We start from the raw sequence: 13,033 nt of genomic DNA, 5'->3' as shown, positions 1-13,033 counted from the left end.
TCAGTGTACTCTCTCTCTCTTTCCCTTTCTGGTTCTCTCCCTCTCTGGTTCTCTGTCTCTGTCTCTGTCTCTCTCTCTCTCTCTCTCTCTCTCTCTCTCTCTCTCTCTCTCTCTCTCTCTCTCTCTCTCTCTCTCTCTCTTGCTGTGTGCATGTGTATGAAAATGTCTTTGTCCATCACAGCTTGCTTACCAGACCAGCGCAGACGCCCTCCAAGTGTAACTTCCTCCATAAAGTTAGAAACAAACAGCAGCGGGTATGTAAACTTCATGAAAGCTTGTTCTGCTATTATCTTTAACCATTCATGACATGTTTCCCATTTAATAACAATATCCATAGAGTTATTACAACAGTTTATGGTTTATTTCAGCAATATTATTCCGATAGTTTTTATTGGTAACACGTTACATTACAGTGTCCTCATTACATCAGTAGTGTTATTGTCTACATGATGTCTTAATAAAGGGAAACTTCATATTCATCGTCTCCAGCACCACCCCAACACCAACATATGTGGAAATTGTGCGTTTCTATGTTCTGTAGTAAAATAATATAGAGAAAGGTGTGTTTCCAATGACATCATCATTGTGCATCGTGTGATTTTGACCAGTTGTGAGGAGGCATTGCCTACTTATTACCTATTCATTGTTTACTAATTATGTCATTGGAAGTACTTGTCTTCCTCTATATTCACTAAAGTAGTTTTTATTTTATTTTTCTCCCTTTAATGAAATGTATTGTTCCTAGGTAAATGAAGTACACATTTCAGTCAGATGAGTGCATGGTCATCACTATACCTCTGGGCAGTCTCAGAGATGCTCAGGAGGGCCAGCTGATGCCTGAGAATTTCCACTGTGTCTTCAAAGATGTCTACAAGGTCTTCCTCAAGGGTCAGCCTAAAGCTCTGGGGGTACGAATGGCAAACATGTTCCTATACAGCCGAGTAAACATTTATTTCAGGCAGGCTGATCTGTGGATTATTAAAATACATTCATGACGAGCAGAAGTTACGTTAAACATTTGGTATATGTTCATGTAAGGGCCAGTTTCCGGGATATTTTCTCCTCTGTTAGTCTGATTACATCTTCTTACTCTCGTTTTTAGGCGGCTCAGCTCATTGCTGGAGTCCTTGTCTTGATTCTGGGGCTACTGCTTGTCCAGCACAGCGCAATAGTTCTGATCTACACCATGCCCAGTGTCCTGGTATGAACCACTGCAATCAGCCCACTAAGTAGTTTGTGTCATCATCAGTTATTAGATTAGACACATGTTGATACAGCCGATGTTGGACCAAAGCTCTGAGTCGTCTCTATGTGTTATTCTCTCCTGTCGTCAGTGTGCATTGTGTGTGAAGTGTGTACTCTACAATGAGGATAACACATGTACTGTTGATTGAATTTGTAATCAGTCTCCCAAATAATGAAGGAACAAAAAACCATATTTGTTTTATAAAGTTTGTTGCTGCCGGAATGCTGACCTATGCTGCAGGTCATTCTCCAGATATGTGTGTGGTAAGTTCAAGCTTTATAAAAATACCTAAATTCAGTCATGGATCAAATATGAAATTATTGTAGATTATTTAAATTATTATGAAAATATTACACATGAAATACATCAAAACATACCAATTGAATAGTGAGGTGATTCTGTGTTTTTCTCCACTATCAACAGGCCAAACTGTCATTTACCTTGAACATCGTCAGCTGTTTCTGGACAGTAGCTGCTGTTGTTCTCTGCACTGTCGACGTCTCTCATGGTTTCTACGGGGACCATCAACAGGTTCCAGAGTTAATGACTTAATTGTTTGGTTATTACAATGAGTTAATTCATTAGTATTGATTTGTTAATGAGGTGGAAGAGTACAAGCATTGAAATTAGATAATGCAATACGGATACTGAATTGTTTGTTTGCTTTGTAATTCTGTGTAAATGTTCTCCACAAACAAAATACTAAACCACAATAGCTTATCAACATAAAATGAAACCAGAAAAAAACATGTGTATTAAGTGATTAAGTTATTAGTGTATTAAGTTATTAGTGTATTAAGTTAAGTTAAGTTATTAGTGTATTAAGTTATTAGCGTAATAAGTTAAGTTATTATTGTATTAAGTTATTAAGTTATTAGTGTATTAAGTTACTATTCTCTTTACTTTGTCAGGTATTTTCTGGAATCAAATGGATGATTGTAGTTCTCCTGGTCATTGAACTGGTTGTTGCCATGGTGGTGATCTACTGGGAGAGTAAAGCAGTGTGCAGACAGCACTTCAACATTCTGGTGAGACTCTGTTTATTATACTGACTGGGCTGAACATTCTGGTGAGACTCTACTGTTTATTATACTGACTGGGCTGAACATTCTGGTGAGACTCTGTTTATTATACTGACTGGGCTGAACATTCTGGTGAGACTCTACTGTTTATTATACTGACTGGGCTGAACATTCTGGTGAGACTCTGTTTATTATACTGACTGGGCTGAACATTCTGGTGAGACTCTACTGTTTATTATACTGACTGGGCTGAACATTCTGGTGAGACTCTACTGTTTATTATACTGACTGGGCTGAACATTCTGGTGAGACTCTACTGTTTATTATACTGACTGGGCTGAACATTCTGGTGAGACTCTACTGTTTATTATACTGACTGGGCTGAACATTCTGGTGAGACTCTACTGTTTATTATACTGACTGGGCTGAACATTCTGGTGAGACTCTACTGTTTATTATACTGACTGGGCTGAACATTCTGGTGAGACTCTACTGTTTATTATACTGACTGGGCTGAACATTCTGGTGAGACTCTACTGTTTATTATACTGACTGGGCTGAACGTTCTGGTGAGACTCTACTGTTTATTATACTGACTGGGCTGAACATTCTGGTGAGACTACTGTTTATTATACTGACTGGGCTGAACATTCTGGTGAGACTCTACTGTTTATTATACTGACTGGGCTGAACATTCTGGTGAGACTGTTTATTATACTGACTGGGCTGAACATTCTGGTGAGACTCTACTGTTTATTATACTGACTGGGCTGAACATTCTGGTGAGACTCTACTGTTTATTATACTGACTGGGCTGAACATTCTGGTGAGACTCTACTGTTTATTATACTGACTGGGCTGAACATTCTGGTGAGACTCTACTGTTTATTATACTGACTGGGCTGAACATTCTGGTGAGACTCTACTGTTTATTATACTGACTGGGCTGAACATTCTGGTGAGACTCTACTGTTTATTATACTGACTGGGCTGAACATTCTGGTGAGACTCTACTGTTTATTATACTGACTGGGCTGAACATTCTGGTGAGACTCTACTGTTTATTATACTGACTGGGCTGAACATTCTGGTGAGACTGTATACATTTATTATACTGGAGTGTACATATAATTATATATATACTTCTTATATAGTGACAAGTGTATTTACTGAGTGCACACACTAAATAACCAAACACATTCCTTGCAGAGCTCACTCAAAAAAGAGACATGGGTCTCAATGATGACTTCCTGTATGGTTAAATAAATAAAATAAGATTCTTGCAATTTCTCTCTCCAGCCCATGGTCACCCTGAAGCAGGACGTATGAACAAACAACAAACAATTAAGTGAAATCATTACTAAACTTGTATGACATTTGTTTTACTTGTGCCAATTTATAGTGGATACAGATAGTCTTCACTTTGTGTTTGTTATTATGACGTAGTATTGATTACCTATAATGTAGTAGTGATTATCTATGATGTAGTAGTCGTTACCTATGATGTAGTAGTGATTACCTACGGTGTGGTAGTGATTACCTGTAATGTAGTATTGATGACTTATTATGTATTATGATGTAATAGTGATTACCTATGATGTAATAGTGATTAATAGTGTAATAGGGGCGGCAGGTAGCCTAGTGGTTAGAGTGTTGGGGCAGTAACCGAAAGCTTGCTGGATTGAATCCCCGAGCTGACAAGGTAAAAATCTGTCATTCTGCCCCTGAACAAGGCAGTTAACCCCCTGTTAACCGGTAGGCTGTCATTGGAAATAAGAATTTGTTCTTAACTGACTTGCCTAATTAAATAAAGGTTAATAAAATTACAGGTTAAAGGTTAATAATAGTAAAAATTACATTTTAAAATGTAGGCTATATTTTCATTTGACTTGTATCTGACTAAAATGAATATAAACATGTATTGTTTGATGTCTTCTTTTTGTAACAATAGACCTGTAATTCCCTGCCTTCCTGATCATGTTGTCATAATAATACAGCTATATTTTATGCACCAAAGCGAACAGAATATTTTCCAACCAACTCTTAGATAATATACCAAAAAATAGGACTTACTAAACTACAAATGATCACCAATGAATAGCACGATCAAAAAATAAAATGATTTTTGTTATTTTTAATTGAATATTCTGTATATATTTTATATGTTATATGGCATTTTATTTTGGTGAGACTGAGAAGTACATGAGTTCTCAGAGAGGAACTATTTCTTTCGACATAATTGAGGTTTGTTTTAACAGAGGTCTAGGGTCTAGGCTTGATGTGCTGATGCTGTGTCACCTACACCACACTACCCGGAGTGGCCCCTGAGAAGCACAACACTCAGGCCTCTGGGGCGTTAGCAGGGTGCATGTGAGTTTCCACAAAAGAGAAGTTTTAAAACAGCTCAACAGCTTGTGGACACCAAGGAACTTTAACCGGTGCCCCCGCACATTGACTGTACTGGCACCCCCTGTATATAGCCTCGCTACTGTTACTTTACTGCTGCTCTTTAATTATATGTTACTTTTATTTTTTACTTACCTATTTTTTACTTAACACTTTTTTTTTTTGTAACTGCATTTTTGGTTAAGGGCTTGTAAGTAAGCATTTCACTGTAAGGTCTACACCTGTTGTTTTGGGCGCATGTGACAAATACAATTTGATTTGATTTGATGTTTGTAATCGTTAAGGACTGGGGAGTTTTTCAGGCTACATGGAATGGGGGTAAGCACAGGCAAAATCCCAGAGCTAATCAGTAAAGTCAGAGCTAGTAGGGGAAAGTCAAGTACGCGAGTTAGTTCACGAAAGGCATTTTGAGGGTGCGGGGGGGGGGGGGGCGTGGGATTATATAAGATACTCTTTGAAGAGATAGGGTTTCAGATGTTTTCAGAAGATGGGCAGGGACTCTGCTGTCCTAACTTCAAGGGGAAGCTGGTTCTACTGTTGTGGTGCCAGGATAGAGAAGTTCTTTGACTGGGCAGAGACTATTTTGTTTCTGATAGGCTTTATCAAGCCCTAAAAGTCACCACTTGAGGGTGTCAGAGGCACAGAAATAGATAACATTAGGCTATGTGCAAAAATACCAGACTGTGGGGCAATACAGTCATTATGATGTTTAGTTGGTAAACAAGAGATCATTAGTCAAGTTGACAGTAGACAGTAGTGATGGGGGAAATAATCCACAGTTACATATCAGGATATTAGTTTTGACAATATATCGTATCATTTGGACATTTTTGCAATATTATTTTTGCTCTAGTTTGCTGTACCTGCTCCAAAACTCCAGTATTTTTCCTTCATAGCTTGTTCTCCATCTTCTTTTTAAATAGGGAGCCAATTGGTTTTCAGCACTTTTATTTCCATGACTGATCAAAACTTGTTTTCTCATGGCTCTTTTTAATTTTAATTTGACCTTTATTTAACTAGGCAAGCCAGTTAAGAACAAATTGTTATTTATGGGGATGGGGCAGGGCTCCAAAAAAAAAAATATATATATATATATATATAGGACAAAACACACATCAAGACAAGAGAGACAACACAACACTACTGTACATAAAGACAGACCTAAGACAACAACATAGCAAGGCAGCAACACATGACAATACAGCATGGTAGCAACACAACATGACAACAACATGGTAGAAACCGAACATGGTAGCAGCACAAAACATGGTACAAACATATTGTATCACAGACAACAGCATATGGTGAGCAATATGTTTGGTATAAAAATAAACAAAGAGAGTCACACATTCTATGTATAAACTCCCAGTAATGTATTGGGTAAAACACCAACGTTTCTGCCTCACTGTGCCTTCTTCAGTGTGACCAAAACGTTGGTGTTTAACCCAATAAATTACTGGGAGGTGATATATAGAGTGTGACTATCTTTCTTTGTTTTATAGCTTACAGTTTATTTGCAGTTAGTCAGCACCTCTACACTAAATCATTTCTCTGGGTGTTCGCACCAAAGTTATCGTGATAATATCTTATCGTGACATCCCTGGCGATTCCCAGCCTCAGTGGACAGTAGAACAACGTTGTTTTATTCCATGATGTTCTATTCTATTATTATAATGTCCATGCTGATGGTTTTTCATACATTATGTGAAGCCCTAACAGAGAATGATAATGATATCCATTTTACTAATGGCTTTTCATAATGCAGTGATTTGATGACGATCTCTCCCGCTTTTCAGATAACTAATGTAGGTTAGGAATAATTTAGGTTAGTAATAATGTAGGTTAGGAATAATGTAGGTCAGGACACTCGTGACATCAATGCTTGTGGTTGGAAAATATTCATATAACTTTTTGCCCTCCTGTGACATGAACGTAAATAACTTCACGCGGTGTGGAACTGACCTTGGTTTAACCATAGAAATATAATCCATTCTATTTATGTGGGTTTGTCTTGGTGGTTTACAAACGTTAAGAAAATAGCGCGTGATTGATCTCATAAACTGAACCCTTCGGCTTTCCATAGTGGTACTCCCCTAGACTTACAAACCAATCAAAAAATCGAGTTTCTTTTCCCCTAAAACGTTTCAGTAAATTTAACCCGTGATGTTCGCACTCGCAAGAAGGCAGCAGTTCATGCGTGACTGTTTTTCTTTAGGTTGTGCTGTTGCGCACATATTTAACGGACGTGCGTCTGGTCGTTTTGGTCTTTACTAGAGGACAACATGAATCATTCATTTCGCTGAACGTCAATCTAAAGGAGCCCGCAGGAGGTGAAGCGGATTCCTCTGGTCGCCCTCCCGCAGTTATGGCGTCCGGATATGGGTACGAATCGCGGACCATAGGCAAAGATGATGTGAACTACAGGATGCATTTCCGTATGATCAACGAGCAGCAAGTGGAGGATATTACACTGGACTTTTTCTATAAGCCGCACACAATAACACTGTTAACATGCACAGTGCTCAGCTTGATGTATTTCGCATTTACAAGGTAAGTAGAGTGGTTAGCCAGTTAACTACTGGTAGTTAACAGTAGCTAGCTACATGCTAACGATATTGACTGGGCCAACTGCCAGAACAGCTAAGTGTTTGTTTATGCAGTCAAAAAGTAATTCAGTTCGCTAGTATTTCCGACAATTGACATGTGTAACTTAGGTCTTTCGATGAAGTAGTTAGCTAGTTTAAGTTCTCTGCTGCGGGACTGACCATCTGGCTCCTCTCTCTCGTCTCGAATGAAGGAGAATGTTTAATTTGTTTGGTTACGATGTAGCAAGTGGGCTGATTATTTGCCACATTGTGGCAAAGTGCCACGTTTGTATGTTTTCTATACTGTGGGGAAGGATCTCCCATCCTGGTTCCTGGTGGTCCATTTTTATCTGCAAGATGCATCTAGCCGTTGCTTACATCATGGGTGCGTTCAGTTCGATTGAACATTTGCTACGTTGCGGAACCGTTTGCATTGAACGTTCTTGAACAGTCTTTGAGGTACTTTGCGCCGTTTGTTGGGTGTGGCAGGCTGTGGTTGAAGCAATAAGTTACGTATTTTAAAGGAGAGCGGTGCATTTTGAACTCACAACCCAACCTCTCCCGTTTTTCAACTGGTCGTTCGTACAGCACCGTTTCCGCTACGTTTTTGCGTTCTGAACGCAGCCCATGATGCACAGCTTGTCTGTGTCCAAATGGCATCCTATTCCATATAGCGCCCTGGTCAAAAGTATTTCACTATGTGGAATGGGGTGCCATTTGGGACAAATCCCTTATCTGCTGCTCTCATCAAGAGTGGTTTATCCTCAATAACCAAATGGAATGGGTGGTGTCTGGAGTCGGTCACTCTGCAGTGATGAGTGAATTCTAATATCATTTCAGCCCTCTCACTGATCTTTAATAAGTGGGATTGAAGGAGAGTACAGTACAGCAGGATATGTGGGGACAGAGGTGGGAATATAATCTGGGTTTCAAACCCACCTGTCCCATCAGTGCATCACTTTTCTAACTGTTTTTATCTCACTGACTCTGAAATGTGTTAATGCTGGTGTTGGTGTGTGTTAATAATCCTTTTTGTTATGTTAGGGATGAGACAAACGAAGACGCTAACTTGTGGGTGGGCCTCATCCTGGTCATCTCCTTCTTCCTGGTCATCAGTGTTCTGGCCTTCCCTAACGGTAAGGACAAGCTTGTCCAAGCTGCTTCTGACATCAAATGGCACCCTAATCCCTATATAGTGCACTACTTTATACCTGGGCTCTGGTCATATGTAGTGTACTATATAGGGAATAGGGTGCTAGTGTAACCGGTGTGAAATGGCTAGCTAGTGTGCGCTAGTAGCGTTTGAAACGGTGATGTCACTCGCTCTGAGATCTTGAAGTAGTTGTTTCCCTTACTCTGCAAGGGCCGTGGCTTTTGTGGTGTGATGGGTAACGATGCTTCGAGGGTGACTGTTGTCTGTGTTCAGAGGGTCCCTGGTTCGAGCCCAGGTTGGGGTGAGGAGAGGGATGGAAGTAACTCTGTTACACCAGGTCCTGGTAATAAAGTTGTGTTGGTACACTAATATGTTGAGATTAAAACATTGTGCTGGTGCAATAATATGTTGAGATTAAAACGTTGTATGTGTCAGACATCTCCACATGTCATTGTACCAGCCCTGTAACTCTTCTGTGTGGATGAAGTTGTTGATTCCATGTTGTTTGACACATCTCTCTCTAGGACCATTTACCAGACCACATCCGGCGATATGGCGAATAGTTTTCGGTGAGTGACATTAAGTGACAAATATAACAATCCCTTTTTTTGTATAGGCCTAGCTACCATTCCAGTTCACTTTGAATGAGCTTAACCATGAATTATCCACCCAATTCATGAGAGTTGGTACTCTCTCTAGGTTTCTTTATAGGTTCCTTCCTTCTAGGGAGTGTTTCCTGGCCACTGTGCTTCTGCTTCGGTTGCTCTTTGGGGTTTAGGCCTACTTTCTGACAGCTGTTGACGTAAAAAGGGCTTTCTAAATAGCTGAAACCAGTTTTACCCTGATTGAATGAGATTCCGCTTAATCTGTTATTACTCTGTTATCGCCAGGTGTGAGTGTGCTGTACTTCCTGTTCCTGGTGATCTGATATCTCTGTTATTGTCAGGTCTGAGTGTGCTGTACTTCCTGTTTCTGATCTGACATCTTCCTGTTATGGTCTGGTCAGGTCTGAGTGTGCTGTACTTCCTGTTCCTGGTGTTCATCATCTTCCTAAACTGGGAGCAGGTGAAGAACGTCATGTACTGGCTGGACCCCAACCTGCGCTACGCCACCCGGGAGGCTGACATCATGGTGAGTAAGCAGCAGCCTTGCTCTCCTATCAGTCTCTGTGGCTGCATCCCAACTCACCCTGTTCCCTATAGAGTGCACTACTTTTCACTAGAGCCGTGGTCAAAAGTAGTGCGTTATAATAGGGGAATAGAGTGCCATTTGGGACGCACCCTTTCTTTACTATCAGTTTTGGATCTCTTAGCAATCAGTCTCTTTGTTAGCACATTGACCTCGGCCACTTCCTGATTCTCCACCTGAGGTGCACACTTTCTGTCATGCCTTTTAACAATTGGGAAACTCCTTCCAGCCAATACTTACCCCAATCCAATGCTTTTAATCTATGATGGGAAGTGTGCAAGTCCACACATTGGGGAAAAGGGTGGAGAAACAGGATACAGCCCTCTTCTAGCACCAACACTCACTTTTTCATGCTCTTGTTCTGATTGGATGTTGTTGATGTCGGCTCTGGCCGCTGTGCTCTGCTTGTAGGAGTATGCGGTGAATTGTCACGTGATCACCTGGGAGCGAATCCTGAGCCACTTTGACATATTTGCCTTCAGTCACTTCTGGGGTTGGGGCATGAAGGCCCTGCTCATCCGCAGCTACGGCCTCTGTTGGACCATCAGCATCACCTGGGAGCTCACTGAGGTACACACACACACACACCCCAAAGCACGAACACACACACACACAAAAAATATCAGAACATTTGGATAGGAGAGTGTCAGAGAAGGAGTTTAGGAGAGCTAGAAATGATTCCTCTCCCTCTTTTCCCCCTCCTCATCCTCTCCTCTCCTCCTCAGCTGTTCTTCATGCACCTGCTGCCTAACTTTGCTGAGTGCTGGTGGGACCAGCTGATCCTGGACATCCTGTTGTGTAATGGAGGAGGCATCTGGATGGGTATGACTGTCTGTCGCTTCCTGGAGATGAGGACCTACCACTGGGCCTCCATCAAGTAGGTACCCATAACCCTACCACTGGGCCTCCATCAAGTAGGTACCCATAACCCTACCACTGGGCCTCCATCAAGTAGGTACCCATAACCCTACCACTGGGCCTCCATCAAGTAGGTACCCATAACCCTACCACTGGGCCTCCATCAAGTAGGTACCCATAACCCTACCACTGGGCCTCCATCAAGTAGGTACCCATAACCCTACCACTGGGCCTCCATCAAGTAGGTACCCATAACCCTACCACTGGGCCTCCATCAAGTAGGTACCCATAACCCTACCACTGGGCCTCCATCAAGTAGGTCCTCCTGACCCTGTCACTGGGCCTCCATCAAGTAGGTTCCCGTAACCCTACCACTGGGCCTCCATCAAGTAGGTTCCCGTAACCCTACCACTGGGCCTCCATCGGGTAGGTCCTCCTGACCCTGTCACTGGGCCTCCATCGGGTAGGTCCTCCTGACCCTGTCACTGGGCCTCCATCGGGTAGGTCCTCCTGACCCTGTCACTGGGCCTCCATCGGGTACACAAAAGTATATGGACACCTGCTCATCAAACATCTCATTCCAAAATCATGGTCATAAAAATTGAGTTAGCCCCCCCCCCCTTTCTGCTATAACAGCCTCAACAATTCTGGGAAGGCTTTCCACTAGATGTTGGAACATTACTGTGGGCACTTGCTTCCATTCAGCCATGAGCATTAGTAGGGTCGGGGGCTGTTGCTGAAACAGGAAAGGGCCTTTCCCAAATGTTTGCCATAAAGTTAGGAGTACAGAGTCATCTAGAATGTTATTGTATGCTGTAGTGTTAAGATTTCCCTTCCCGAACCATGAAAAACAGACCCAGACCATTTTTCTGTCAAACCCAGATTCTTCCGTCTGACTGCCAGATGGTGAAGCGTGATTCATCACTCTAGAGAACACATTTCCACTTTTCCAGAGTCCAATGGTGGAGAGCTTTACACCACTCTAGCCGAAGCTTGGCATTGCGCATGGTGATCTTAGGTTTGTGTGCGGCTGCTCGGCCATGGAAACCCATTTCATGAAGCTCGCGACGAACAGTTCTTGTGCTGACGTTGCTTCCAGAGGCAGTTTGGAAGTCGTTGTGAGTGTTGCAACCGAGGACAGACAATTTTTACTCGCTTCAGCACTCAGCGGTCCTGTTCTGTGAGCTTGTGTGGCCTACCACTTCACGGCTGAGATGTTGTTGCTCCTAGACGTTTCCACTTCACAATAACAGCACTTACAGTTGACCGGAGCAGCTCTAACAGGGCAGACATTTGATGAACTGACTTGTTGGAAAGGTGGCATCCTATGACGGTGCCACGTTGATAGTCACTGAGCTCTTCAGTACGTGCCATTCTACTGCCAATGTTTGTCTATGGAGATTGCATGGCTGTGTGCTCGATTTTTATATACAGGTCAGCAACCGGGTGTAGCTGAAATTGCCGAATCCACTAATTTGAAGGGATGTCCACATACTTTTGGCTATTTAGTGTAGGTCCTCCTAGCCCTACCACTGGGCCTCCATCATCATGTGGGTCCTCCTAGCCCTACCACTGGGCCTCCATCATCATGTAGGTCCTCCGAGCCCTACCACTGGGCCTCCATCATCATGTAGGTCCTCCGAGCCCTACCACTGGGCCTCCATCATCATGTAGGTCCTCCGAGCCCTACCACTGGGCCTCCATCATCATGTAGGTCCTCCGAGCCCTACCACTGGGCCTCCATCATCATGTAGGTCCTCCGAGCCCTACCACTGGGCCTCCATCATCATGTAGGTCCTCCTAGCCCTACCACTGGGCCTCCATCATCATGTAGATCCTCCGAGCCCTACCACTGGGCCTCCATCATCATGTAGGTCCCCTCCCTCCCTCACTTTACTGGCTGTGTCCCAATTGGCACCCTTTTCCCTGTATTAGAGCAGTTCTTTTGACCAGGGCCCATGGGGCTCTGCAATAGCGTCCTGTCCTGGGGGTGTACTTGTTCGTCAAGCTGCCTCACACTAACTAAACAGGAGATCTGCTTCTGCCCTATGGGCCGTTCTGGCTCAGACAAGGCTACTTACTGTATCTAGGGAATAGAGTGACATTTGTTCACGTCTCAGAAACAAAACCGTATGGAAATTGACTTCCTACATTTTTACATTGACCTTTTAGTCATTTGTCAGAGACTCTCTGATCCAGAGCCACTTACAGTTTAGCATTCGTTTAGCATTATCAGGCCCGTTGCCTGGTAATGAGGTGGACTTGAATGATTTATGTAATGGCATTGTTTTCACCCTAGTTAGCTGTGTGTTAATTAACAAGGCTTGTGAATAGACATACAAAAAGTTAACTCTTCTGCCATGTGTGTGTGTCTCTCTCTACCTGTCCAGGGACATCCACACCACGACAGGGAAGATCAAACGTGCTGCGCTCCAGTTCACCCCGGCTAGCTGGACCTACGTCCGCTGGTTTGACCCCAAGTCTTCCCTGCAGCGCGTCACCGGGGTCTACCTCTTCATGATCATCTGGCAGGTATGTTTCTGGGTTCAAACGTACAACTGTCATCTGGCAGGTA

The 13,033-nt window shown here is 42.7% G+C and overlaps 2 protein-coding genes across 3 annotated transcripts in view; both read left to right on the top strand.

Moving 5' to 3' along the window:
- Positions 1 to 96: 96 nt before the first annotated feature.
- LOC106596680 (membrane-spanning 4-domains subfamily A member 4A) lies at positions 97 to 4,187 on the top strand. Its single transcript, XM_014187953.3, has 7 exons — positions 97 to 254; positions 746 to 908; positions 1,103 to 1,201; positions 1,453 to 1,509; positions 1,670 to 1,777; positions 2,158 to 2,274; positions 3,568 to 4,187. The coding sequence occupies exons 2-7, from the start codon at positions 750 to 752 to the stop codon at positions 3,595 to 3,597; spliced, it is 570 nt and encodes a 189-aa protein (XP_014043428.1). The 5' UTR covers positions 97 to 254; positions 746 to 749; the 3' UTR covers positions 3,598 to 4,187.
- A 2,614-nt stretch (positions 4,188 to 6,801) lies between these two features.
- Positions 6,802 to 13,033, top strand: part of LOC106590970 (phosphatidylserine synthase 1) — a 31,294-nt gene continuing 25,062 nt past the window's right edge. For both annotated transcript variants that reach the window (XM_082975859.1, XM_082975858.1), the window contains exons 1-7: positions 6,802 to 7,224; positions 8,304 to 8,395; positions 8,937 to 8,981; positions 9,419 to 9,543; positions 10,012 to 10,170; positions 10,326 to 10,477; positions 12,849 to 12,990. In XM_082975859.1, coding sequence (XP_082831985.1) covers positions 7,040 to 7,224; positions 8,304 to 8,395; positions 8,937 to 8,981; positions 9,419 to 9,543; positions 10,012 to 10,170; positions 10,326 to 10,477; positions 12,849 to 12,990 — 900 coding nt within the window. In that variant the 5' untranslated portion in view covers positions 6,802 to 7,039. The remainder of the gene's footprint in view (positions 7,225 to 8,303; positions 8,396 to 8,936; positions 8,982 to 9,418; positions 9,544 to 10,011; positions 10,171 to 10,325; positions 10,478 to 12,848; positions 12,991 to 13,033) is intronic.

This window comes from Salmo salar, chromosome 05 (genome assembly GCF_965601325.2).
Source record: "Salmo salar chromosome 05, fSalSal1, whole genome shotgun sequence".
In the NCBI taxonomy this organism is placed as follows: Eukaryota; Metazoa; Chordata; class Actinopteri; order Salmoniformes; family Salmonidae; genus Salmo; species Salmo salar.
Note: the sequence above shows the minus strand (reverse complement) of the source record. Positions and strands in the feature narration are given on the sequence as shown.

What these genes read in the sequence shown, in the direction of transcription:
- LOC106596680 (XM_014187953.3), top strand. Translation starts at nt 750, where the DNA reads ATGAAGTACACATTTCAGTCAGATGAGTGCATGGTCATCACTATACCT. An exon ending in TCTACGGGGACCATCAACAG is followed by an intron (nt 1,778 to 2,157) that starts GTTCCAGAGTTA and finishes TTACTTTGTCAG; the next exon opens with GTATTTTCTGGAATCAAATG. An exon ending in GACAGCACTTCAACATTCTG is followed by an intron (nt 2,275 to 3,567) that starts GTGAGACTCTGT and finishes TTCTCTCTCCAG; the next exon opens with CCCATGGTCACCCTGAAGCA.